The following is a 22,786-nucleotide window of genomic DNA, read 5'->3' as shown; positions in this document are numbered from 1 at the left end:
CTAGGGTCCCTCTGCTTGGTTTCATGGGCTACTAGAAATAGAGGAGATGGCAGGAGGGCACCACACGTGTGTGTGTGTGTGTGGTGTATATGTGGTATATATGTGTGTGTTGTGTATGTGAGTACGTGTGTGTCTGTGTGTGTGTAGGGCTTTGGGGTCAGCCCACTGGGTTAAGATCCTGATTTCCTGTTTATTTCACTCTCTGAGCTTGGACAAGTCACTTGGCCTTCCCGTGGGTCCGTTTCCTCATCTGCAAAATGTGGGTGATTACAGTGCCTACCTTACAGTGTGGAACCAAGAGTCAAGCACAGGTGGCTATCAGAAGCCAGGCTATGACCTCTCCTGGGCCAGCAAATGGGTTTTACCTCAAGTGCCAATTTGAAGGATTGGAAGAAGCTGCCTTTGGCATTGGGTTGACAGATACTTGAGGTTTCACGGGGAAAGGTGAATAGGGGAGGTAAGACACCTGCCTGGACGTGCACTCCCTCCCCTCCCCCGGCACTGGCTGCTGTGCATCTGCAGGCCCCATCACTGCTCACAGAAGACGCAGGGAGGCCCCAGGACCTGCAGTGAGTCCACCAGTTGGCTTCTTCTCCATTTTCTTACTGATATCATCACCTCCCTGAGAAAGACATATCATATTCTAAGAGTAAGACTCTGAAATCGACATATGTGCATCAAAGTATTTTACTTTCATTGAGTGCTATTGGGCCCTTCTTCAGTTACGTTCTGCAAAGGCGAGCTATTAAAACATCTCAGTAAGCTTGGCAGTTGTCAGATTTTCTGAAAGAAAAAGAAGAGAGTAGAGGAGAGGAAGGAAGAGGGGGAGGATGAAGAGGCAAAGGGGAGGCGAAGGCGTTCAGGGGGGCAGCAACACGTGTGCTCCAGGCTTGCCTGTGGCCGTGGTCAGTTGTCGGCCAGCACTCTCAAGGCATCCTCCCAACTTTGGAAGTTCTCAAGTGCAATGAATGTGTCCAGCACAAATAGACTTTCCCCCGTCCAAGCAAAGGGCAGACATACTATCAGAAAAGATCATGGCCTTTGGAAGCACAGCAGAGCAACAGCCCCAAACTGGCCCTTTCAGGAGGAGACAGATCCGGTCTTCCCTGCACAGCCTCCCACCAGCAGTTCACACTCAGTCTTGCCGTCGCCTTGGTATTCATCTAACCATCTGCCAGGGAAGGAGAGAAGATAATTAATAGGACAGAATATTAAAAGAAGGCACAATACTTAGAAAGGAAAACAAAATATGGAAAGGATTTAAAGAGGTCTTTAGACAGATGCTGAGAAATTTTAAAACGCATTTAAGATTTCAAGCCACATCAAATTATGTTTAGGAATCCAACCTCAGCAAACCTTTGCCCTACATTCAAGTCGAAAGATTGGTTCTCCATAAAGGTCTGCTTTTAGAAAAGTCCTAAGGTAATCTCACAAACATTATAATACATATTAAAATCAGGACAAAATGTCTCATTTGGAGTTTCCATAATGGTAGCAGTTATTTCTCTCCTATTATGTTACTGGCAGGTATTTACAGTAGCTAAACCCTCAGACTCTAGAACGGCACCCTTCAGAAAAATAGAACACAAACTACATATTGTAAAGAAGTAGAAAGAAAAAGGTAAAATTAATTTTAATACTTTTCATTTCCATAAGTTCAAAAGATTATCATCTCAACATGCAATGAATATAAAAATTATATTGCAATCCACTTTATTCTACATTTTCGAAAACTGGTATGTCTCCTACACTTACAGCACATCTTGACTCAGAATCGCCACAGAACCGTTGACTCATGGCCTGAGCCTCCCTCTTGGGACAGCGCAGTTCTGGAGTGAGATGTACATTGATCTCAGTCCTGACTCCACCGATTATGTTTGAGTAAGAAATTTACCCTCCCTGTGCCTCAGTGTCTTTGTGTGTGGAGTAGAAGTGTCACAGAGTTCATCTGTAGGCTTGCTGGGAGGACCAGATGAGTTCAGGTATGAAGCTCTGGGTTCACCATGATGCCTACTCCTTGGTAATAAACAACTGTGATGGCTCCTCCTTTGATTTTCTCTCCAGGAAGACAGAAGACAAGACGGAAACCTCAGAGGGTCCCACAACAGAATAGACCCCTCAAGGTTTTGGTTACTTTTAAACTCCATAATAAAGTTATAAATAACTTCTTTCTCTGAGAACTTTTCTTTCCTCATAATTAGAAGAGAACTTGAGGTTAAACCGTTGTTATATTCTGCTGCGGAAGACAGTGAAACCTGCATCTTCTAAATGCTCCAAATCTAAGTAGAATTTTCTGATGAAACAATTTTATGACAAACTCAGTACCTTGGGCAGGAATCTCTTCCATAGAAGATAATTTACAAAATCATCGTGAAATAATGGAATCAGCAGAACGATAGACACTAAATTAAAACTTTTCACAGTGCCAAGGCCCAGGAGACCTGCTCTCTGCCTAACTCGTCTGAATTGTGCTCGTCGTTAATCTCGTCCGGTCAGTTTTCTCACCCACATTTAGTGCAAGACTAAATGTTACCTCTGCTTTCTTCCATCTCTGAGGGAATGGCAAGAAGACTTTAGTCTAAAGCTAATAATAACAGTGCAGGCCTGTGTACAGCCTGTCGTAATACAGGGAAGTATAAGAAAACATCTTAAATACTTCAGTCTGTGTCCTTTTGTTATAAATCAAATTTCCAAGCTTTGTAATTACTCTGAAATATAGAAATAAGTCCCCTCCATCTTGGTGCCTTCTCCTTCTTAAGCATTACCAATGAAATTAATTTTGGCTCTGAAGAGAATGTGACCATTATCACCTGCTCTCAATGACTTTTGATTTTGTTAAGTGTGATACATTTAGAAAAATAATAATCTTTTATTTAGTCCTTCCTTATTTCATAATTACCATAACATTCAGAGCAATGAATCTATATTGTATAATATGAAACATAGCTTCATCTGAGACCAGTATCTAGATGCGGTATGGAACCAAGTGTTGTTCGTGTGCTGCCCAACGTGGTAACCACTAACCATCTGTGTCTACGCAGCATTTGAAATGTAGCTAGTGCAACCAAATCACGGAACTTTTTATTTAATTTGTTTTTAATTAATTTAAATTTAATTAGCCATATGTTCCTAGGGGTTACCATATTGGACTGTGCAGATACAGATTTTTTTTTTAAAAGATACAAGTTAGTCAATTATTTGGAGAGTTGTAAATACTTGAATTTAGGTCCAAGAAATAAAGGTGAGTTTCCCCCCTTCATTTGCATGTGTGGCATTACGTCTGAAGATTTCTTTGAATCTTAAATTGCTTCTACAACAATAACATTCGCCATCACAGGGTCTCTCATCATTGCAAGACATTTTGTGGGTGGTTTGTGCACACTGCCTGAAACCCTCAAACGACCCTGTGAAATTGGTGTCATGACTGCCCTTTCCCATGAGAACAAGCGGAGGCTCCCAAAGCTAGTCAGTAGCAGTGTTATAATTCAAATGTAGTTCCAAAAAGCTTCCATCTTTGCTCCTTGGACTCATTAATTAACAAGAAGATTTCTCACAAAGTAAAGAGATAATGTCTCTCCTCAAAGCTTGCATTGTTTTCAAATGGCAGGAGATACTATGCTGTACATTCATTTTCAATGAATCTGTGTTGAGAAAAGAAACAAGATCAGAGAAATGTTCTAAATGTTGTTTATGTTAAATGCGACACCTTCTAAGTTTCAAAAGAATGATGTTCCTAGACTTGAAACTATAGTAAGGTAAAATCCAGTCAGCCAGCCAATGTTCTCTGCATGTCTGAAAGAATATCCATCACTTTAGGGGACAGAGGTAAGAAACCACGTGCACCACTCAGCACATGAGCTCTCCAGCTGTGTTCAGGGCCGCATGCCCCTTCCCTTCCCAATCACCCAGTCGGAGTTCCTTGAAGACAAGGTTTATTTTTTCCCTCTCAGTCTCCAGGACTTGGTATAGTGCCTGATACCTAGCCAGTATACAATGTTTTGTGTAAATAAATGGATGACTAAATTAATATGCGCACTGCATGAGTTCTCTAGATTCAAGGAACAGGTGACACATGGACACCTTGACCTCTGGGTCTCCACAGCACACACCATCTTTTTTATGGCCCTTAGGATGCTAACATTTGTTCTCACTTGGGAGACTTCAGGTTTTTGCAAACAGACCGGCTTGCCTTGTTGCTAGATCTCCACTTTCTGCTCCATGTCTTGATATCAGAGGCAGTCAGTTAGAATTTGTACAGTGACTGGATGAGTCAGGATATCTTTTAGATTAATTATAATGGAGGGGAATTTATTTTACAATTTCTATTTTTAGTGTACTTTATCTTAAGGCATATTTGGTATTCTGTTCATTAACAATGCTATAAAGTAGATGGGGAAGGTGTAGGTAAAATTTTGAAAACTGAAATCAGAGAGTTTAAGTGATTCACCTCTACCCACACAGCCAAGGGCTGACAGAGCTGCCCTTGCAACTTGATTGTCTTCTTATATTTATCAATACCTTATTAGTATACAGTGCTAGAGTTCATACACATAACTCCATTTGGGTGTAAACGATTCAAGTGAGCTCAAAGGTACAGGCATTGCTTCTGGCTTTTCCAGGAGCACTCCTCAGAGAAGTTGGGAGTAGTACCTGAGCTTGCAGGATGGGCAGGGACCTTAGCAAGTATTTGAGAAACAGAAATGGGAACCTGTTTTCTAAGTTCTAATTCAGTTTTGTTTTTCTTTTTTTACATTTCAGCATGCTTTTTCCAGAAGAGAAAAGTGTTAGATATTACAAAGAAAGAGAGGATTACTAAGCTGATAAGAAACAGCTTCCTGTGGAGAGAAGCCTTCAGCTCTGATGTTGTCCAACAGCTGGGGGGAGGCATGCTGAACGGCACCACCGCAGAGCCTTGGACGAAGGAGAGCGTAATTTTGCACAATGGTGTGTAAGTAAGGGCATACCTGTTGCATGGAAACAGCACCTCTTGACTGCTGCCTTCTCCTTCAGACTTAACAACAATGCTCTCAAGATACCATCCATTACCTGTGTAAATGGACAAAGGAGATTACTTTAACTCCTTAGCATAAAATATACCAGCATGATGATTTTATTCATGGACTCTTCAAATGTTCCTTTTTAAGTACACTTGTCAGGTAATTTGGGTACAAAAATATGCACCAAATGATACCAGCAGAGAAAAGAAAGCATGAGTGAGCCTCCTAGTTACCCAGAGGAAAAGAGAACATCCTTCCTTACCAACATGAACTCTCTTTAAAATCCACCCCCCCAAAATTATTTCAAAGCACATGAACCAAGAACAAAGAAAGCAGCCAATTCACATAATGCATTTCATTTATATTAAGTTATAGAAGATTAAGACATTTAAATAATAGTGACAAGTCACAACCATCATTCTTAATGGTGAAAATTTCGGAGTTATTCATTGTTTATGGCACTTGTAAGTGCAATGAAAAAAAGAAAAAGTGAAGGAAGGAAAGAAGAAAAAGAGAAGGGAGGAAGAGGAGGAAGGACGGAAATAAGGAGAGAAGGGAGAAAGGAGAAGAAAAGTGATGGTTGTTAGAAAAAGAAGCAGAACTCTCATTATTCACAGATGCACAATGTGCTAAATTACAGACCCAAATAAATTACAAAAATAGTTGAATTCAGAGAGATGAGAAAAACGGTTAGATACATAATAAATACAAGTATCTTCTGTGGTGCATCTTACAGGGGTATTTGCGAAACTTGGTAAATGTAGAATATAAATGTTTTGGCACAGTAACTGAGATAACGCCGGAAAGGCTATGTTAACCACTGTGATAAAAATGTGTCAAATGGTTTATGAAGTGAGTGTATGATGCCCCATGATCATATCAATGTATACAGTTATGATTTAATAAAAAAAAAAAAAGAATGGGGGAAAAAGTATCTAATGTACTCAATACTATTATAAAATCAATATATCATCACCTACACATCCATACGAATGATAAAACACAACAATAGTCCAGAAAGGAGGGGAAAGGATGGAGAGTGGAGTGGAGGAGGGCGGGAGGCGGGGAGGGTATTTGTGGGACCTCACCTATTGTGCATAATGCAATGGTACATTTAGAAACTACTAAAAGTAGAGTATAAATGTCTCACCACAACAAATAAGTAAGTGAGGGGATGGTCACGTTAATCAGTCTGATTTAAGCATTCCATGTTGTATATCAAATCAGCACATTGTACCCCATAAATGTACACAGTTATGATTCAATAAAAAAAAAAAAAGAATTCAGTGCATTTCTGTTGACCAGAAAGGCTTAGAAAACATAATTCAATGAAAGTTACAAAGTTGAACCACTATAAAATTATCCAAACTTGAAGTGACAGCAAAGAAGACATCAACAAATGAAAAACAATCCCATAGTCATGAGCAGGAAGACATTGTAGAGATACCAGTTTCTCACAAACCAACCTAAGCCTCCAATGTAATTAAGTCAATTTGCCATAGCGTTTCATAAGAAGATCAACAAACTGATAATAAAATATATGTGGATGACACAGGCCCAGGTAAACCACCAGCACTTCTGTTTTGGAGTAAAGAAAGAGATTAACTCCACCAATTAGCAAAATTTACCATAAATCTATCCTAATTAATGCATTAAAGAATTGGCTCACAGGTCATAGATAATTTGATGATGGTGCAGAAGAAAGACTACAGAATTGGCCTATCACATTTATACAAACTTCATACAGGCAGACTTGCCCTGCACAGGAGCGCAGAAACCTAAAAAGGCCTGAGCGCTGAAACCATACCCAACCGTCTCCATAATCGATGTATATAAATTATGATCACCTGATGATCTCTAACCATTTTTTCAAAACATCAAAAACTATCTTATTGTGAGTTTAAAATGTATGCAAAAATGAAAAAGAAAAATAACAACACTAAAATTTAGTCCACCTGAATTTAAAACATCAGAAACATTACAAATTAAAAGATTTTATTTTTTGGCAAAAATAAAAAACTTAGAGATAGTTTGAAGAGTGCCTGCCTTCTTTTTCACAGCATATAATTCATAATACAGAGCAAGTACCTTCTCAAGGCCTGAGCAAGATACCAGGCTCCTTTCTAAGTTTGGATCGGCTTTCAATATTTTATCCTCTGTGCTTTTAAGGCCATAAAATGCCTCTGGAAGTCCCTCTGACGTGAAGCCCTTACCGGCACTGTCGTCTTTTTTTTTTTTTTTTTGTCATCACCACCTTATTTTCTGGCATCAGTTCCCTTCATTACATTCTTCTCACTGTGCATCTAAAGTCTCTCAAATGGGGGCAATGTCAACATTCCCACCATCTTAAATTTCTTCTATAACTCCATTATGTTAGACTTGAACTTTACTTCCAGGATTATCACTTTTAATTTCTTCGATGCACTTTCATCTTTTAATTAATATTGTTATGAACCGTCACATGGGTTCATCACTGAAGCAACACAACTTCACACTTCACCATCTGTGTGTGAACTAACAGCTCACCCATAGTTGATCCAACATCAGCAGACCGATTTTGAAACAAGTGATGTGACTGGTCAGTGATCGGAATATGCACCTTTTATTCACACTGTGATTTGCAGACTAACATGCGGTCAACCAAGTTTATGTTACACACAACTACATTTAGTGTAGCGAGGCAACTAAAATCCAACCATGTTCTTAGGGGACTTGTGTTATTCAAGTAAAGCACTGTAAATGAAATCGTGCATATAGAAACCTTACAAAGTAAGATAGCCTGTATGTGATAAAAGTGAATTTGTAGAGCACTCGGGAGAAAGGGAGTCATTGATAAAAGTGGTGGTACAACTGGTTACCCATAAGGAATAAAATGAAACTGGATTCCATTCCCATATCATACACAAAAGCAATTACAGATGGAGTAAATATTGAAATTGTAAAAGCAACCCTTACAATATATGCGTGTCATGCATCACTTGACAACAGGGATACAGTGCGAAACGTGTTGTTGGACAGTTTTGTAGTTGTGTGAACGTCATAGAATGGGCTTACACAAACCTGGATGGCACAGCCACACCTGGGTTACACGGTGCTGCCGATTGCTCCCAGGCTGTACAGAGCATTCCCGTCCTGAATACCGTAGGCAGGTGCACGGCGCGTTCCCGTCCTGAATACCGTAGGCAGGTGCACAGCACGTTCCCGTCCTGAATACCGTAGGCAGGTGCACAGCGCGTTCCCGTCCTGAATACCGTAGGCAGGTGCACAGCGCGTTCCCATCCTGAATAACGTAGGCAGGTGTACAGCGCGTTCCTGTCCTATAGGCAGGTGTACAGGGCGTTCCCGTCCTGAATACCGTAGGCAGGTGCACAGCGCGTTCCCGTCCTGAATACCGTAGGCAGGTGCACAGCGCGTTCCCGTCCTGAATACCGTAGGCAGGTGCACAGCGCGTTCCCGTCCTGAATACCGTAGGCAAGTGTAAAGCAGTGGCAAGTATCTGTTCCTAACCAGAAAGAAACACTGCGTCTTGCTAACATTGCAATGGCTATGATGTCACTAGATGATAGAAATTTTCAACTACATCATAGTCTATGGAACCAGGATCATAGATGTGGTGGTCCATTACTGATTGAAACACTGCTATCTGGCACATGATTGTGTGCGTGCGTATACTGGGTGGCATAGTTTAATAGTCACAACTATTTAAATTGAACGTGAATTTTATGGACACCCTCTGTATGCATACATACACACACACAGAGAATACACAGTATAGGAAAGGATAAAATGGTACTAAAATTATAGTGCTCAACATATGCTGATAGCAAAAGATGAATACAGGTCGTGTTTGACTTCTGCAGTTACAAGAGGTGCTCTGAGAGGTAAACATCCAGGGGGTTACCATCAGCATCCAGACACTCCTGATTATGCCCAACTGCTTCCTGAGCAATGCTGACCACAGTGTCCACTGGTGTCACTGCACACGCTGTTTCACAACACCATGAGTCTCAAACTTGTCCTGAACGTGTGCGGTTGTTAGGTGTGGAGGAAGCTCTGTTGCACACTCACACTTGCAGTGTTACAATACTTCCACAATGTCCTTGAATTTCAAATACTACTTCAAAATGGTCTTGCGCTCCTCAAACGACAACTCTACTTTGCTATTTCCATTGACTGTCCTGTGTGTCACTTGGTGGCGCCAGCATTCATTTGATAAACGCCATCTTTTGAGCGAACACCTTACTACACATCGCTACCATATTTGACTTCAGCTTCAAAAAGTACTACATAGACACCATCTCTTAAAATGTATATATACCGAGGTGGCCTTATCTGCACCTGTCTTTATCTCTCTGCCTGGAATAACCTAGGAGTAGAGAAGGCTTTCTTCAGCGAGACACAAAATGTGCTGATTGTGAAAAATAAAGTATCATACCATTAAATTTGACCACATTAAAACCTATAATTTCAGTCATCCAAACGCACCACATACTGGAGAAGATACCATGGCAATCTCTCCTAGATGCTTTCTCTCATTCTGGAATATCCCTGATACTAGCGCCCACATTCCCCAGGTGTCTTTGCAGCCGTAGGAGGGACTGATTTCTCCGTACTGAACTGTGGCCAGAGTCCCGAGTGCAGTTTCCAGCTCATCCGCTTCGAAGGCTTTCCCTCTGCTCCATGTGCTAAGACCAGCTCTGACCATGCAGAGGAACACGATGAGATTTTGGTGATGGGACAATCGCAAGTAGCTGGAGCCCGAGTTTAGCAAACCCTTTCATTAAAAAAAAAGCAAAACAAAAAAACAAAGATTTTAAAAATCAAGAAATAATGAACAAGGTTGTCAGAGTGGATTCTTTGGGGGAGAGGACAGGAAAGCTAAATACAGGTAGAATCACTGGTACTGGGATGTTCCAGGCTACTGTTCAGTAGAGAGTTGTCAGGTCTACATAGCACACATTTCCAACAAGAAAAGGAGGAAATGATATAGCATAGGAATTCTGACCAAAAAAAATGATATTTTTTTGTTTCTTTGTTTTAGTGGAAAGAGTATTCAGAGTGTAGGAAGCATAGTTTTGTTAAATATTATCTGCAAATTCTCTTTTTTTTCTTTTGAGACAGAGTCTCACTCTGTCACCCTAGGTAGAGTGCTGTGACATCACAGCTCACAGCAAACTCAAACTCTTGGGCTTAAGTGATTCTCTTGCCTCAGACTCCCAAATAGCTGGGACTACAGGTGCCCACCACAATGCCCGGCTATTTTTTATTGTAGTTGTCATTGTTTAGCAGGCCCAGGTCGGGTTCAAACCTGCTAGCCCTGGTGTATGTGGCCAGCGCCTTACCCACGGAGCTATGGGCGTTCAGCCTGATCTGTAAATTCTTTAACTAAATTCCTTAACTGAGTTTCAAATAACCTAATCTTATCAGTCAAAGCAGCCCATCAAAATTCCCAGGGACTCAGTCAAAATCTAGCCTCACTTCGAGCCTACTTACATGTTTTCATCACCTCCTGTGAAAGTTTCCATGTCCTTCTGGCCTCAGGTCCCCTTTCCAGGGGCACAATAGCACTCTGAGGGTCACTTTCAAATATTTATCATACTTTATTCCAATTTAATATAATTATTCACGTGTCTGCTACCACTAGATGCCGCCTGTGAGCACAGAGACCCCTGCAGCCTCTGCAGATAACTCACAGGAAGCAGTCTGAGGGCCACTTGGAACAGGATTCCCTAATGTGCTGTTCTTGAAACAAATAAAAAAAAAAAAACTTATTTCTGGGCAGCGCCTGTGATTCAAAGGGGTAGAGCGCCAGCCCCATATGCCAGAGGTGGTGGGTTCAAACCCAGCCTGGACCAAAAAATGCAAAAAAAAACCTTATTTCTAATTATTCAGTACCTACTGGATCCGAATCTCTGCGGGTGGGCCCAGGCATCTCTTTTATTTATTTTATGATACTCAGATAATTCCTAAATATCCCGAAGTTTTACCAAGTTCATGGCAGATTTGGGGCTTCTGAGTCTATTTAGACCATTTATATTTAGATGCCCATACACACAAGTGTAGCCATGTTAAAAGAATAATGTTGTTCATGGCTTCTTTTGAGAAGTGAGAAGAAAAAAAATCCTTGAGAATTTCACTGAAGTCTTTCCTGTGCCTGCACAGGTTTTTGTTAATGAATATTTCATTGAAAAACTTCAATATTTTAGTATTTTGTTGCTCTCTCCATTGAAGATTTTCCATACGAGTCAATTAGCTCCATACGCATTTTTAAAATTACAATGTCCCATTCACTTTTCCTTCTGTCATTTTTAATCTTCATAGCAAACAACCAGGTGACCCCATCAGATAAAGCCTTCACTCTCCTTCCTTAACCAACCATAGCGACTGCCCCGTTTCTCTGGAGCACCTCGACTTCAGCATTTTAGGATGTGGGTTGGGTGCTTTAACAATGTCTCCTACCTCCATCACCAAGAGGTGTCTCGGAATAATTTCTAATCACTAGAGCCTGGGACTTCCATCCTGTGCTGATTCATGCCATCTGAGGTCCAAGACGATTTCTGTAATCACTTGTAATCATTTCTGTAATCATTTGTCCTGCAAATCCATGCACTGTTTGCAAAGGAAAGTTAGGATAAAAGAAGGAAATCTCAATGCAAATTTTGAACCTGCACGGAAATACTTCTAAAGGGCACAGCAGTCCATGGGGACACCTCTCTGCAGAGACTCTTCTACAGTTGACAGCCCTTTGCAGTGACCCCCTTCTGCAGAGACGCCATGTACAGAAGGCAGCCAGGATGTCATTCCTTCCTCTTAGTCAGTATCTTATTTCTGCTTGTTTGTAATAAATTCCTTGATATGGTCTTGAACTCACTTAACTATGAGTTTATTTTCTTGCTGTTCACTGTCACCTTCCATTTTCTGCTTCCTTCCCCTTTGGTCTCTATAAAAAACACTCTTTTTTCTTGCCATGACATTTTAAGCTCTTCCCATTGCTTTTAAAGAGCTCACTAAAAATTGCTTCCCTGATTTAAACCCATTCATTCAATAAATGGTTACTAATTAAACTATATTGTTGAGTACTGTATGATCACTGAGAGAATAAAGAGGAGTGGTATATAATTTCTGGCTTCAAAAAGCTCAAAATCTAGTGGAAAGAAGAAAGAATATAGAAACAGTGTAATGAATGATTTCATTACTATGCACAATCGAAATATATGGTCATATTTTAGCAGTGAAGAATACTAAGTGCTACAGCCAAAAAAAACAGACGTTTGAATTTAACAGCTCTAAGAGAGACAGTAAAAAAGATCTTAATGGAGTGAAATGGACAGAACCTGACCAAGATTTGTGGTGGGTAGAAGACAGCGAGGGAAAGGGAAGAGCTAGGATGGCACCTTGGTTTGCTGAGTGTGGGAGGAAGGACCAGGGGAAATCCGTCTGCAGGGACAGACACAGGAGGGATCCAACCCGGAAGACTGCCCAGAGGTCTGGAGGTCACGCCCACGTGGGCACAAACACACACACATGCTCTGGAGATTTTGTCATCCTAGGAAGTTTCCTTCATAATAATACAAATTGCACACGAATATTACGGCCACCCTGTATAACCAGATGCCTTTTTAAGCCCCATAGTAATAATAAACCTAGCCTGACAACCTCACTTAACTATAAAAGAAAATGACATTCTCAACTCAGTTTCATATAACCAGCACATTTTTCTGTTCTTTTATTGCCATTTATAATATTTTTCATAATTTTTCAAAACAAGCTTCTTACCAAGAATCTCAACCTTACCTGGACCTGTGCCATCATGACTGATCAGAACTTTCTTCAATTTTCCGAGAGACACAGCTTTGATGGAAAAAATATCTACCTGTGCAATAAAGAAAGAAACTCAGGCTCTTCAGAAATTTTCTTTCTCTAGAAGAAAAAACAGTATTTCTCTCGGTACTATATTACTACATTACTATACTATTACTTACTATTTATTATTCTTCCCACTACTGTAAACGTTACCATTTAATATTATATGCGCAGAGTTCTGCACTACGCTTTGTTGGAGGCAAGCAGCCATGTCATATATAATTCTAGCTCTTCTCAATCATATAGTCTAGTAAAAATGTTTTATAAAATGTCATCAGGACACTTATTTTAAATGTATTGCTACTAATGACAATAACAGTTTGTACAGTCCTTAGTAGTGCCAGACCCTTATAAGAGTCTTTTGTATATCAACTCATTAACCTCAGAACAACCTACAAGCTAAGTATTACTCACTTTCTCATTTTATAGCTGAAGAGACTGAGCCACGTAGAGTGAAGTTATTTGATCCATGTCAACATCTCCTGAGTGATGGAGCCATGCCGGAGGCTAGGCAGGCTGCCACCAGGTAAATCCTTTCCACTATTGTTGTTCTGTTTCTCAGTATTTTTTGTTTATAAATAAATTTTATGCCATAAATGTTTTATGCAATATGCATACATGTGATGTTTGAAACTATAAAACAGGTACAAAATATCCAAATAACCAATGCACCCTCAGTAAACACAGCTATGCAAGTGACGATGTTGCCAGCACCCAGGACCCCGATCACTATTTCCTTAAATGATACCCACACCCCAATTTTTTTTTTTTTTGAGACAGAGTCTTGCCCTTGGTAGAGTATCATGGTGTCACAGCTCACAGCAACCTCAAACTCCTGGGCTTAAGCGATTATCTTGCCTCAGCCTCCCAAGTAGCTGGGACTACACGCACCCGCCACAATGCCCAGGTATTTTTGGAGAGAAGGTCTTACTCTGACAGAGGTGGGTCTCGAACCTGTGAGGTCAGGCAATCCACCTGCCTTGGCCTCCCAGAGGATAACAGGCATGAGCCACTGCACCTGACCCTGATTTTTATTTTTGAGACAGAGACTCACTCTGTCTCCCTGCATAGAGTTCCATGGTGTAATAGCACAAAGCAACCTCAGTCTCTTAGGCTCAAACCATCTTCCTGTCTCAGCCTCTCTAGTATCTGGGACTACAGGTGCCTGCCACCATACCCTAGTTTTTCTATTTTGAGTAAAGACTGGGTCTTGCTCTTGGTCAGGCTGGTCTAGAACTCCTGAGCTCAAACAGTTCACTGGCCTCAGGCTCCCAGAGTGCTGGGATTACAGGTATGAGCCACCACGTCTGGCCCATGCTCCAGATTTTTAACGCTTTCCATTAGTTCTGCCTATGCTATGTGTTCTCTTTCGGTCTAGCATGTTTCACTCAACATTTGTGAGATTCGTCCATGCTGTTTTGTTCAACAGCATTTTTTTCATTTTTATTCCAAATATTTATCCATTCTACTATTTATGGCCAATCATTGTTCTGGGAACAATGCTGTTCAGAATGCTCTTACACGGGTCTTTTCATGATAGTCTCACGTGTTTCACTGTGGAGCAGCTGGGTCACACGGGATTTTATGTAGTCAGTTTAGCAGGTAGTCTCAGCTTTCCAGAACGCTCACACCGACACACGCTGGGCACGCACTGTGTATGAGGGTTCACCCTGGTCCAGGGGCTAATCAATACTTGTTGTTATTTATTTTAGGTTTAACCATCTAATTAATAAAGCAACATTTCATTAAGGATTTCATTATATTTTTCTGATTACTAGTAAAAGTGGGAATGTTTTTCCTGTTTATTACTGATTTGAATACCTTCTTTTGTAAAGTACTTATTCAAGTGTCACACTGGCGTTTTAAATTGGGTTGTCTGTCTTTTTCTTGTTGATCTGTGGGTCTTCTGCATACGGTCTGCAAATGAGTCTTTTTCCAGTATGTGCTTTATCTTTTCCCACTGTGCCTTTTTACCCTTTAACGTGTCTTGAAGAAGAAAAGTCTTTAATATTAAAGTCATGTAGCTTATCTTTTTTCCCTTTATACTAAGTGGTTTCACTGTTTTGTCTTTAAAATCTTAGTCTATAATTGTCCACCCACATTCATAGTAACGTTATCCAGAAGCAGACGTCAACCCAAGTATCCATTGTGAAATGAATGGAGAAGCAAAGGGTGGTATATACATTAATGAAATACCATTCAGCCTTAAAAAGGAATTCTGCTATATGCTACAGAACCTTGACGACCTTATGCTAAGTAAAATTAGTCACAAAAAGACAAATACTGTATGATTCTAGTTAAATGAGGTAACCAGTGTAGTCAAATTCAGACACAGAAAGGAGAATGGTGGTTGCTAGGGGGGGGAGGAAAGGATGAGGGCTTGTTTGATGAATGCAGATATTCAGTTTTGCAAAATGAAAAGAAATCTGGAGATGGACGGTGGTGCTGGCTATGCAATAATGTAAATGTATTTAATACCATGGAACCTTATACTTATAAACAGTTAAAATGATAAATTACATGTTATGTGTATTTTAGATCAACTACAAATTTTGAAAATCCTAGTCTCCCCTCAAGATCATGAAGATTTTCTCATATGGTATCTTCTAGATGTTTTAATGCCTTACCTTTCACATTTGCACATAAATTTGCACAAAAGTGATTTAAGAATTTGGTGTAAAATAGGGGTTGTGATTTCCTTTTTTTCCTATGGCATCCAATTTACTATAACAAGTACTGAATAGGGTGGTGCCTGTGGCTCAAAGGAGTAGGGCATCGGCCCCATATACCGGAGGTGGCGGGTTCAAACCCAGCCCCGGCCAAAAAAAAAAAAAAAACTGGAAAATAATAATTATAATAATAATTACTGAATAAAAAATCTTTTCCCTGATCTGCACGTCAGGATGGTGGATGTGTTTCCAGACCCTCTTCTGTTTCTTTGCTGTGTTTGTCTGTCCTTGGGCAGATCAATGCAGTCTTCACCACCTTAACTTCATAATAAATCTTGATACCAGGCACTATAATTTCTCCAAATTCTTTTTTCTTCAAGAGTATTTTAGGTATGTCTGACTCCCTGCATTTTCACATAAATTTTAGAATTATATTACCAATTTCCATGTAAAAAATTTCCTGCAAATTTGATTGGTATTGCAGTAAAACTACGGATCACTTAGACAAAAGTGAGAACTTTCTAACATTGACTCCTCCATCAGGAACATAGTCTATTTCTCTATCAATTTATGTCTTTTTTATTTTCTTGCTATGTTGCCCAGGCTGGGCTCAAGCTATCCTCACTATCCAACCTCCCAACTGGCTGGGCCTACCGGCACACACCACTGTGCCTGGCTAATTCATATCTTTTTAATTTTTTCCAATAATATTTTATGATTTTCTATGTAGACTTCTTGCCTAGCCACCCAGTGCATGCTGTGCAATGGGCCCATGGATCTAGTGACCCTGCTGGCAGGGATGGAGGCTCTCTGTGCACAGTCCTAGGACATGGCTCCCTCCTCTAAGGATGCATCACCCACTGCTGCTATTGGAGCCCAGTCTGTTGGCTCTGGTGCTAGAGGGATCCAGTCCCTGCTGCCAACACTAGTGATCTCTAGAATGCACATTTACCTCTACTGACTCTTATTCCCTTCTCTCACTCTCTCCCTTCCTTCCCTATTGCTTCCTGGGATCACATCTCCCAATGACAACCTGTAGTGCCTGTTTAGCTCTGCTCTGGGAGGGCTCACACTAAGGAGCCCACGTTTGAAGAGGGGTTTATGAGGACCTTTCTTTACAGCTGGGCTGGAATCCTGGCCCCATAAGATCTCTTAAATCTCTGCCCGGCACCTCAGACTCTCCACCGCAACTCTCTGATTGGCTCCTTGAGTCTGTGCTTCCACTTACAAAGGGCAAAAAGCCAAAATGATACCAGGTCTTCCTCTGCACTTCCTTCCTCTCCAGTGTCTTGGACCCTCAAGTCCTAACTGCCTGGGTAGCTCTCCAATGCTTTTAGACCTAATTCAAATGATGTCTTATCAAACATTTCTAGTTATTTTCAATAGGATACCGATTTTGTTACAATTTAGTCTGCCCTATCTGAAAGTAAAATCTTAGATTTTGTTACTGGTATTTAATAGAAGAAACTGCAACTTACTTACGGCCATGTTGTTCCTAGTTAAGTCTCCCCTCTAGTCATTTCAGAACAGTTACATGCTCACCAAGCAATGACCACATCTCCCTGCACTTCCTAATAGGTACCAAATGAGCATCTCTGCAACTTTATGTGTGTCTTCCCAATCAAAGAAGTTAGAGAAAGGATGGTAGATGAGAACTGATGGAGATCTTTCTATTACCTGTCCACGCCGAAACTTGACTTTGTTGTTCTGGGCTTGATGAAGCCTTCGTTTCCCAGAATCTCCTCTGGAGCCAATGAGGTTGATAAATACATTGGACTCTGCTTCTGCACCTGGCTTTGTGCCAGTGTGTATGTGAATCTCATAAACCACCACTGCAACATCAGAAATCTAGTATTATATTTCTCAGTAAGTAATTGGATACTCTAAAAGGAAATCAGAATGGTCTTTGGTCCAGTGGGTGCAGTTTCTCTGTGGCACCTGGCCCCACTCTCTTTCTTACGTGATCCTCATTTGGACGCGCTCTCAGCTAGTTAATATTTGCCTCATTCACACGGACTCTCAGCTATTCCCAGAACTACTGTTTCAAAATAATTATTGTTAGCAATTATGTAATTTCATTAACTACCGCACTTTCACAGTTATTATGAGAAGTTGTATTTAGGAAAAAAAAAAAAAAAACAACTCTCCTCTCTCTTGATTAATGAAAGTGACAATTTTTCCCCTTGAAGTTTGGCTCTAACCACAGCTGGTCACTCATGCTGCTACTTCTTGGAGATTATTGTAATAATGGCGATTTTTAATCACTCTCTTGAGAGAGGAAAAAAATACAAAGATCCTAGAGAGATGCAAATTTAAATATAATTTTTACAAAAGAGCCCAGTAAGGTAACAGCAAATTATAACCCACTGTATTTGACCTTAGTGTTGAGGCAACTTCTGAGACACTGGTACAAGTCACTAATTAAAGGAGAGATGGTCTTGCTGATACTACTGCTAAGATGAGTATCTTGGACACAATGCGCATTTTCTATTCCAAGATCCTGGAAATCTTTATAAATTATACTCTGTGTAACTGAGCAGTTGCATTTATAGAAATTCTCATTAACATTTTCCAAAGAACTCTGACATGAAAATCCAACAAGTAAGAAAACAAGGTAAGTGAGAAACATTGCTTGTTTCTATCATGCTTGAACTTTAAAAAAATAAATGTGGTATATTGGGAAACGGCATGAGCAGGGAAGATAAATTAGTGTTTTGTTTTGTTTTGTTTTTTTGTATAGTCTTACATATTCTAAAATACCCTAGAGTGAAACCCAGCTGAGTTTAAGCAGAAAATTAGAACAATTCTCATGAATTTAGGATAACTAAATAAATTCTCTAAAATTACCTGTAAAGAAAAGCTGGCCTTACAACCTGTGGAACTGCCTGAATTAAATTAAGCCAAAACTTTGGCTAGAATTCCTCATGAAAACAAGTGTGATGCTTGTCAGGACAGGCATGATGTGAGGTCCTTATAGAGAAACCAGGCTCTGTTGAACTCTGAATGGTTCTTTATTTCAGATGAAGAATAAACTTACTTACAACTTTTATTAAGAAACACATCTAATATAAGATGTACAAAGTAAGACAATTAAATAATTAAAGGTTTTTTAAAAGCGCATATCAAAACTTATTGAAGACACAAACTACAGATTGACAGCACAAAGAGCAGCCCTCGGCCCTTCCTCAACCCTCGTACACAGCCCATAACAAAAGCATGTGGCTTTTTGTTAACTTGCACATTCCCCAGAGACTCAATAGTGCTCCCAGAAGCCACCCAAAATTGATTAAATACACATGATCAAAAAACCAAACCAAAATAAAACCAAAAAGGACTTCTTTCAATAATTCAAAGAAAGTAAATATACCAGAAATTTAGAACAAAGTGACTATCACGGCCAAGCATTGAAAATCTCACCTGGAGAAACAGACATTTTGCTAGAATATGTAACAATGATTGTCCTTTAATTGTATTAAATAACAGAATTCACTAAGCATTTGCTACGGTTCCACAACAAATGCATGTAAATTCTTTTTTGAAAATGAGAAATTCCTAACAACAAATACTAATTCCAGACTTTTTCATGATCCTTAAGGCAATATAAAATTTTTCTTTAGCCAGTTTAACCCAAATGGAGAATTTAAACATCGCTTATTTGACATGTCATAGAGATACACCCTAAAATAAGTCTTAGCAGGTGAAGATTGCATCGAGGCTTTTCTTCAGTTCTTCTCCTTGGGCATGAAATGGGAGGGCTCAATGTTGTTATGCCCTGGCTAACAAATATTCATTCTATTGTGAAAATGTACAAGGCAGCAAATTGTCTTTACTCCAAGAGAGAGACATCCAACATAATTTCTAGGGGAGTTCAATGTTAAGTTTAGAATGTAAGTTAGAAGAAAACTAAAAATTAACTCAAATATCTGAAAAACATGAGGATGGGAATCAAGATGTCAATGGTTGAAGACATTGTTTTACCCGAACATTTACAAAGGCAGGTATTATAAATCAATCATTCTAACTACCAATAATTATTCTTAAAATACAGCTTTAACAAGTGTCTATAAATGTATCTAGCACTATCATTTACCTAGAAGGATTTTGAAAGAGTCAATTTGTTGGTATAGATGTTATCCATATGTAGACATTTCTGCAAAAATTTTTAATGTGCTTTATACCAAGGTTGATATTAAGTTTTTCTTTCTGATAATTAGTCAGTACCTTCAGCTGCTTATGAAAACCTTTCTCACAAAGTCTGGCAGAAGCACAGAATAAAATGCTTATTTTCCCGTGTGCCACCTCGTCATCCAATTCAATTGATAGCTGCATTATATAGCTCCACCATTTTTCCTCCTTTTGTTTCTCTGACATTTGTAAAGTCATCACTGTCAGCACTCTTAACCTTATATTTACCTGTTGTTCATTACCATTTCAATAATCTCCCCGTCAATCAAGGATTGCCTAATACGTGTTTGACTAATAAAGTCCAGCCTTTTTTGATGTCTGATTTCTTTAAATTTATTTATTCTTTCGGCTTATAAACGTGTGGCCTACATGATAGATAAGTTGATTTAACATCATTATACAAGTGGCACAATAATCTTTCAAAATCTTCAACTGTGGGTTTATTTTCAAATATCTTTGTAGGCCAGAATCCTGGCTAAGTGTCTGTTAAGGTGACTGATCAGCATCAACTCCAAACTTTAACATCTCCATCTTCAGCATCTGATTACTGAAGTAAGTACAGAATTTTTTAAAAATACACATGCACACACAGAGAGACGCTTGCTTTTCATAAGGACGTATAATTCCTTTTAGTCTCAAGGATATGACACATAAGGGGCAGGCAGAGGCTGAAACAAATCCCCTAATGGGATTTTTTTACTAGACATTTAGGAGAGAAATGTGCAAAGCATTTGTCCAGGGACTGTCAGGGTTCCCTGGGGACCATGACCTGGGTTTGGGGGTCAACAAGATAGATGAGCTGAGGAAATAATGAGGCTTTATACCAAGTTAACATATAAAGTCTGCGTAGACTGCAGAGGCTTGCATTGACTCACTCCACAAGTGGCAGACTGCGGCGAGGCAGCTACCCTCTGACTCCTCAGAAGTCTTTTATTAATCTCTAAAACAAGGCATGCATGTAAAAAATGCAAAGGTAACAAAATTCAAAAATAGGATTAAAAGAATCCCAAGCCCCCAGGAAGATTGGGTAAAAATGCAATGGCTGGGTAATAGGAACACAGGGTAGTGGGTTGTCAATCAGGTGGGGAAAATGGTTTCATCCCTGCAGGGCAAACAGCCAGCTTCCCTAATCTAACTGCCAATCAGGAGTTCAAAGGGCTCATCCCACTTGCTGATTCTCCACACAGGGATGGTCTTCAAGACAGCACCCTGCCTGGGTGCCTCTGGCTCCTTCACCTGCAGTGGTCTTGACGAGGAGGCGCAGGGAAGGCCCGATTGCTTTGCCCTGAATGGAGGCACCTGGTAGAGATCAGCCTGTCTGCCTCCCACAAGGGACAACAAATTGAAGTTCCTCTCCAGTCTCCTGGTTGGTTATTAAATCAGTAAAAACCAAAAAAGCAGAAAGCACAGCACATTTCTATCTTCTTGTTTACATGATAGTCCACATGGGAACTGAGTACCCATTCAAAGTCTCAGACACGCCATTGCTGTCTCCACCTTGGCACAGCCCAGTCAGACAGAGACATTGCTGGTCTCCGCCTCGGCACAGCCCAGTCAGACAGAGGCATTCCTGGTCTCTGCCTCGGCACACACCAGTCAGACAGAGGCATTCCTGGTCTCCACCTCAGCACACCCCAATCAGACATGGCATTGCTAGTCTCCACCTCGGCACACCCTAGTCAGACAGAGTCATTGCTGGTCTCCGCCTGGGCACACCTCAGAATGGTTCACCTGGCGGAGGGTCTTTGGTTTGGGAGTTTAATCAGTCATTTCAAAACATCTGTAAAAACATGCTGGGAAAAAACCTTTCTTCATTTATCACTAATATCTCTTTGTATCTCTTTCAGAATATTCATTTTAAGTCTTCATAGTTTTAGTTTCTTTGCTATAAAACCAACTGCTTCTAGGATCCATTTTCTTGGGTTTTCTTTTGAAAAAATTGTACTATGCAGACATTACATTATTTTCGCTGTGAGTTCATATTTTCCTAACAGCACAGGAGTCTCTGTCCAGCAATGTTTATGGGAGAACCAGACACCATCTGTGTCTCCTGTCACTGTATCCTTGGTCCCAATCAACACCAGACAGGGGCGGAGGGTGAGCCTGAGGCAGGACGCACGACACACCAGGAACCAGAGACCCACCGTTCATCTGGCTCCCTGCTCCTGGGAGCACCTCCAGAACCTGCCCCTGGGCTCCAGGAGGAAGTGGATAGGGGGAGGTGCTCCTGAAAACTCAAGGGGCCCATGACCTCCGGGTTCAGGGAGAAGTTACCGAAGTAGGTGGACATGGCCTGAGACTTGTCAATTCTACCTACTTTCTCAGCTGCTCATTCTCTGGGGCACCACAGGTTTAGTGCTAAGGACAGCTACAGCAGATAGCCTGGCATCTGTGGAAGGGGGAAATAAGAACAAAGGCTGACTGGAGGAGAAGGGAAGGGAGCTGAGGGAAGGGGAGAGAAATCACATGTACACTCGAGCTGTGGGGGAAACTGTTAAGATTAAGAGCAGACTAAATCAAAACAAAAGCTACACATTTCACAGAACTAGTGGCAAAAGACACAGAAGCAGCAGCAGTGAGAGCAGGTGAGCAGGGAAGAGAAGCAGTGGCTGGGAGGCTCCTTCTGTAGCTCTTTCCTGCGAACCCAGCACTGTGCCAGGTCCTGGCAGTGGAGCCCAGAGCAGTGTGGGCAACACAGCTGCCCCAAGGGAGAGGACCTCACACACTTGCCCAGAGCCAGAGCTGGGACAGGGGCATGGTCACAGGAAAAGTGTGAAGGACCATTACAGCCTGATGAATGGGAGCATGTGGGATAAGGCCGCAGGCCTGTGGGAGGCACCAGGAATCGGAGGAGAGAGTACAGGGGGTGCAGAAGCCAGGCAGTAACCACGTGCAAGTCCCAAGTGAGAAACTGCTGAGCCAGTTCCCATGGCCTCAATGCCACCCCCATCCCACCCAGACCAGCACCAGGATCACAGGGAGAAGGCAGCAGAACAAAGGCCTGCTTTCTACCATTCAGAACTGAAATTCCATCCGTCAAAAAATCATTATTACCCATCACAATTCTGGCAA

The 22,786-nt window shown here is 40.8% G+C and overlaps 1 protein-coding gene across 1 annotated transcript in view; it reads right to left on the bottom strand.

Moving 5' to 3' along the window:
* Positions 1-1,039: 1,039 nt before the first annotated feature.
* The window catches only part of RP1 (RP1 axonemal microtubule associated), a 301,766-nt gene continuing 280,019 nt past the window's right edge, over positions 1,040-22,786 (bottom strand). The window contains exons 27-30 of the mRNA XM_053558851.1: positions 17,207-17,361; positions 12,792-12,870; positions 4,965-5,046; positions 1,040-1,171 (exon numbers count right to left, since the gene is read on the bottom strand). Of these exons, the coding sequence (XP_053414826.1) occupies positions 1,081-1,171; positions 4,965-5,046; positions 12,792-12,870; positions 17,207-17,361 (407 nt within the window). The 3' untranslated portion in view covers positions 1,040-1,080. The remainder of the gene's footprint in view (positions 1,172-4,964; positions 5,047-12,791; positions 12,871-17,206; positions 17,362-22,786) is intronic.

The sequence above is a fragment of the Nycticebus coucang genome, chromosome 13 (assembly GCF_027406575.1).
Source record: "Nycticebus coucang isolate mNycCou1 chromosome 13, mNycCou1.pri, whole genome shotgun sequence".
NCBI lineage: Eukaryota > Metazoa > Chordata > Mammalia > Primates > Lorisidae > Nycticebus > Nycticebus coucang.
The sequence above is the reverse complement of the archived record's forward strand: the minus strand, read 5'-3'. Positions and strand labels throughout refer to the sequence as shown.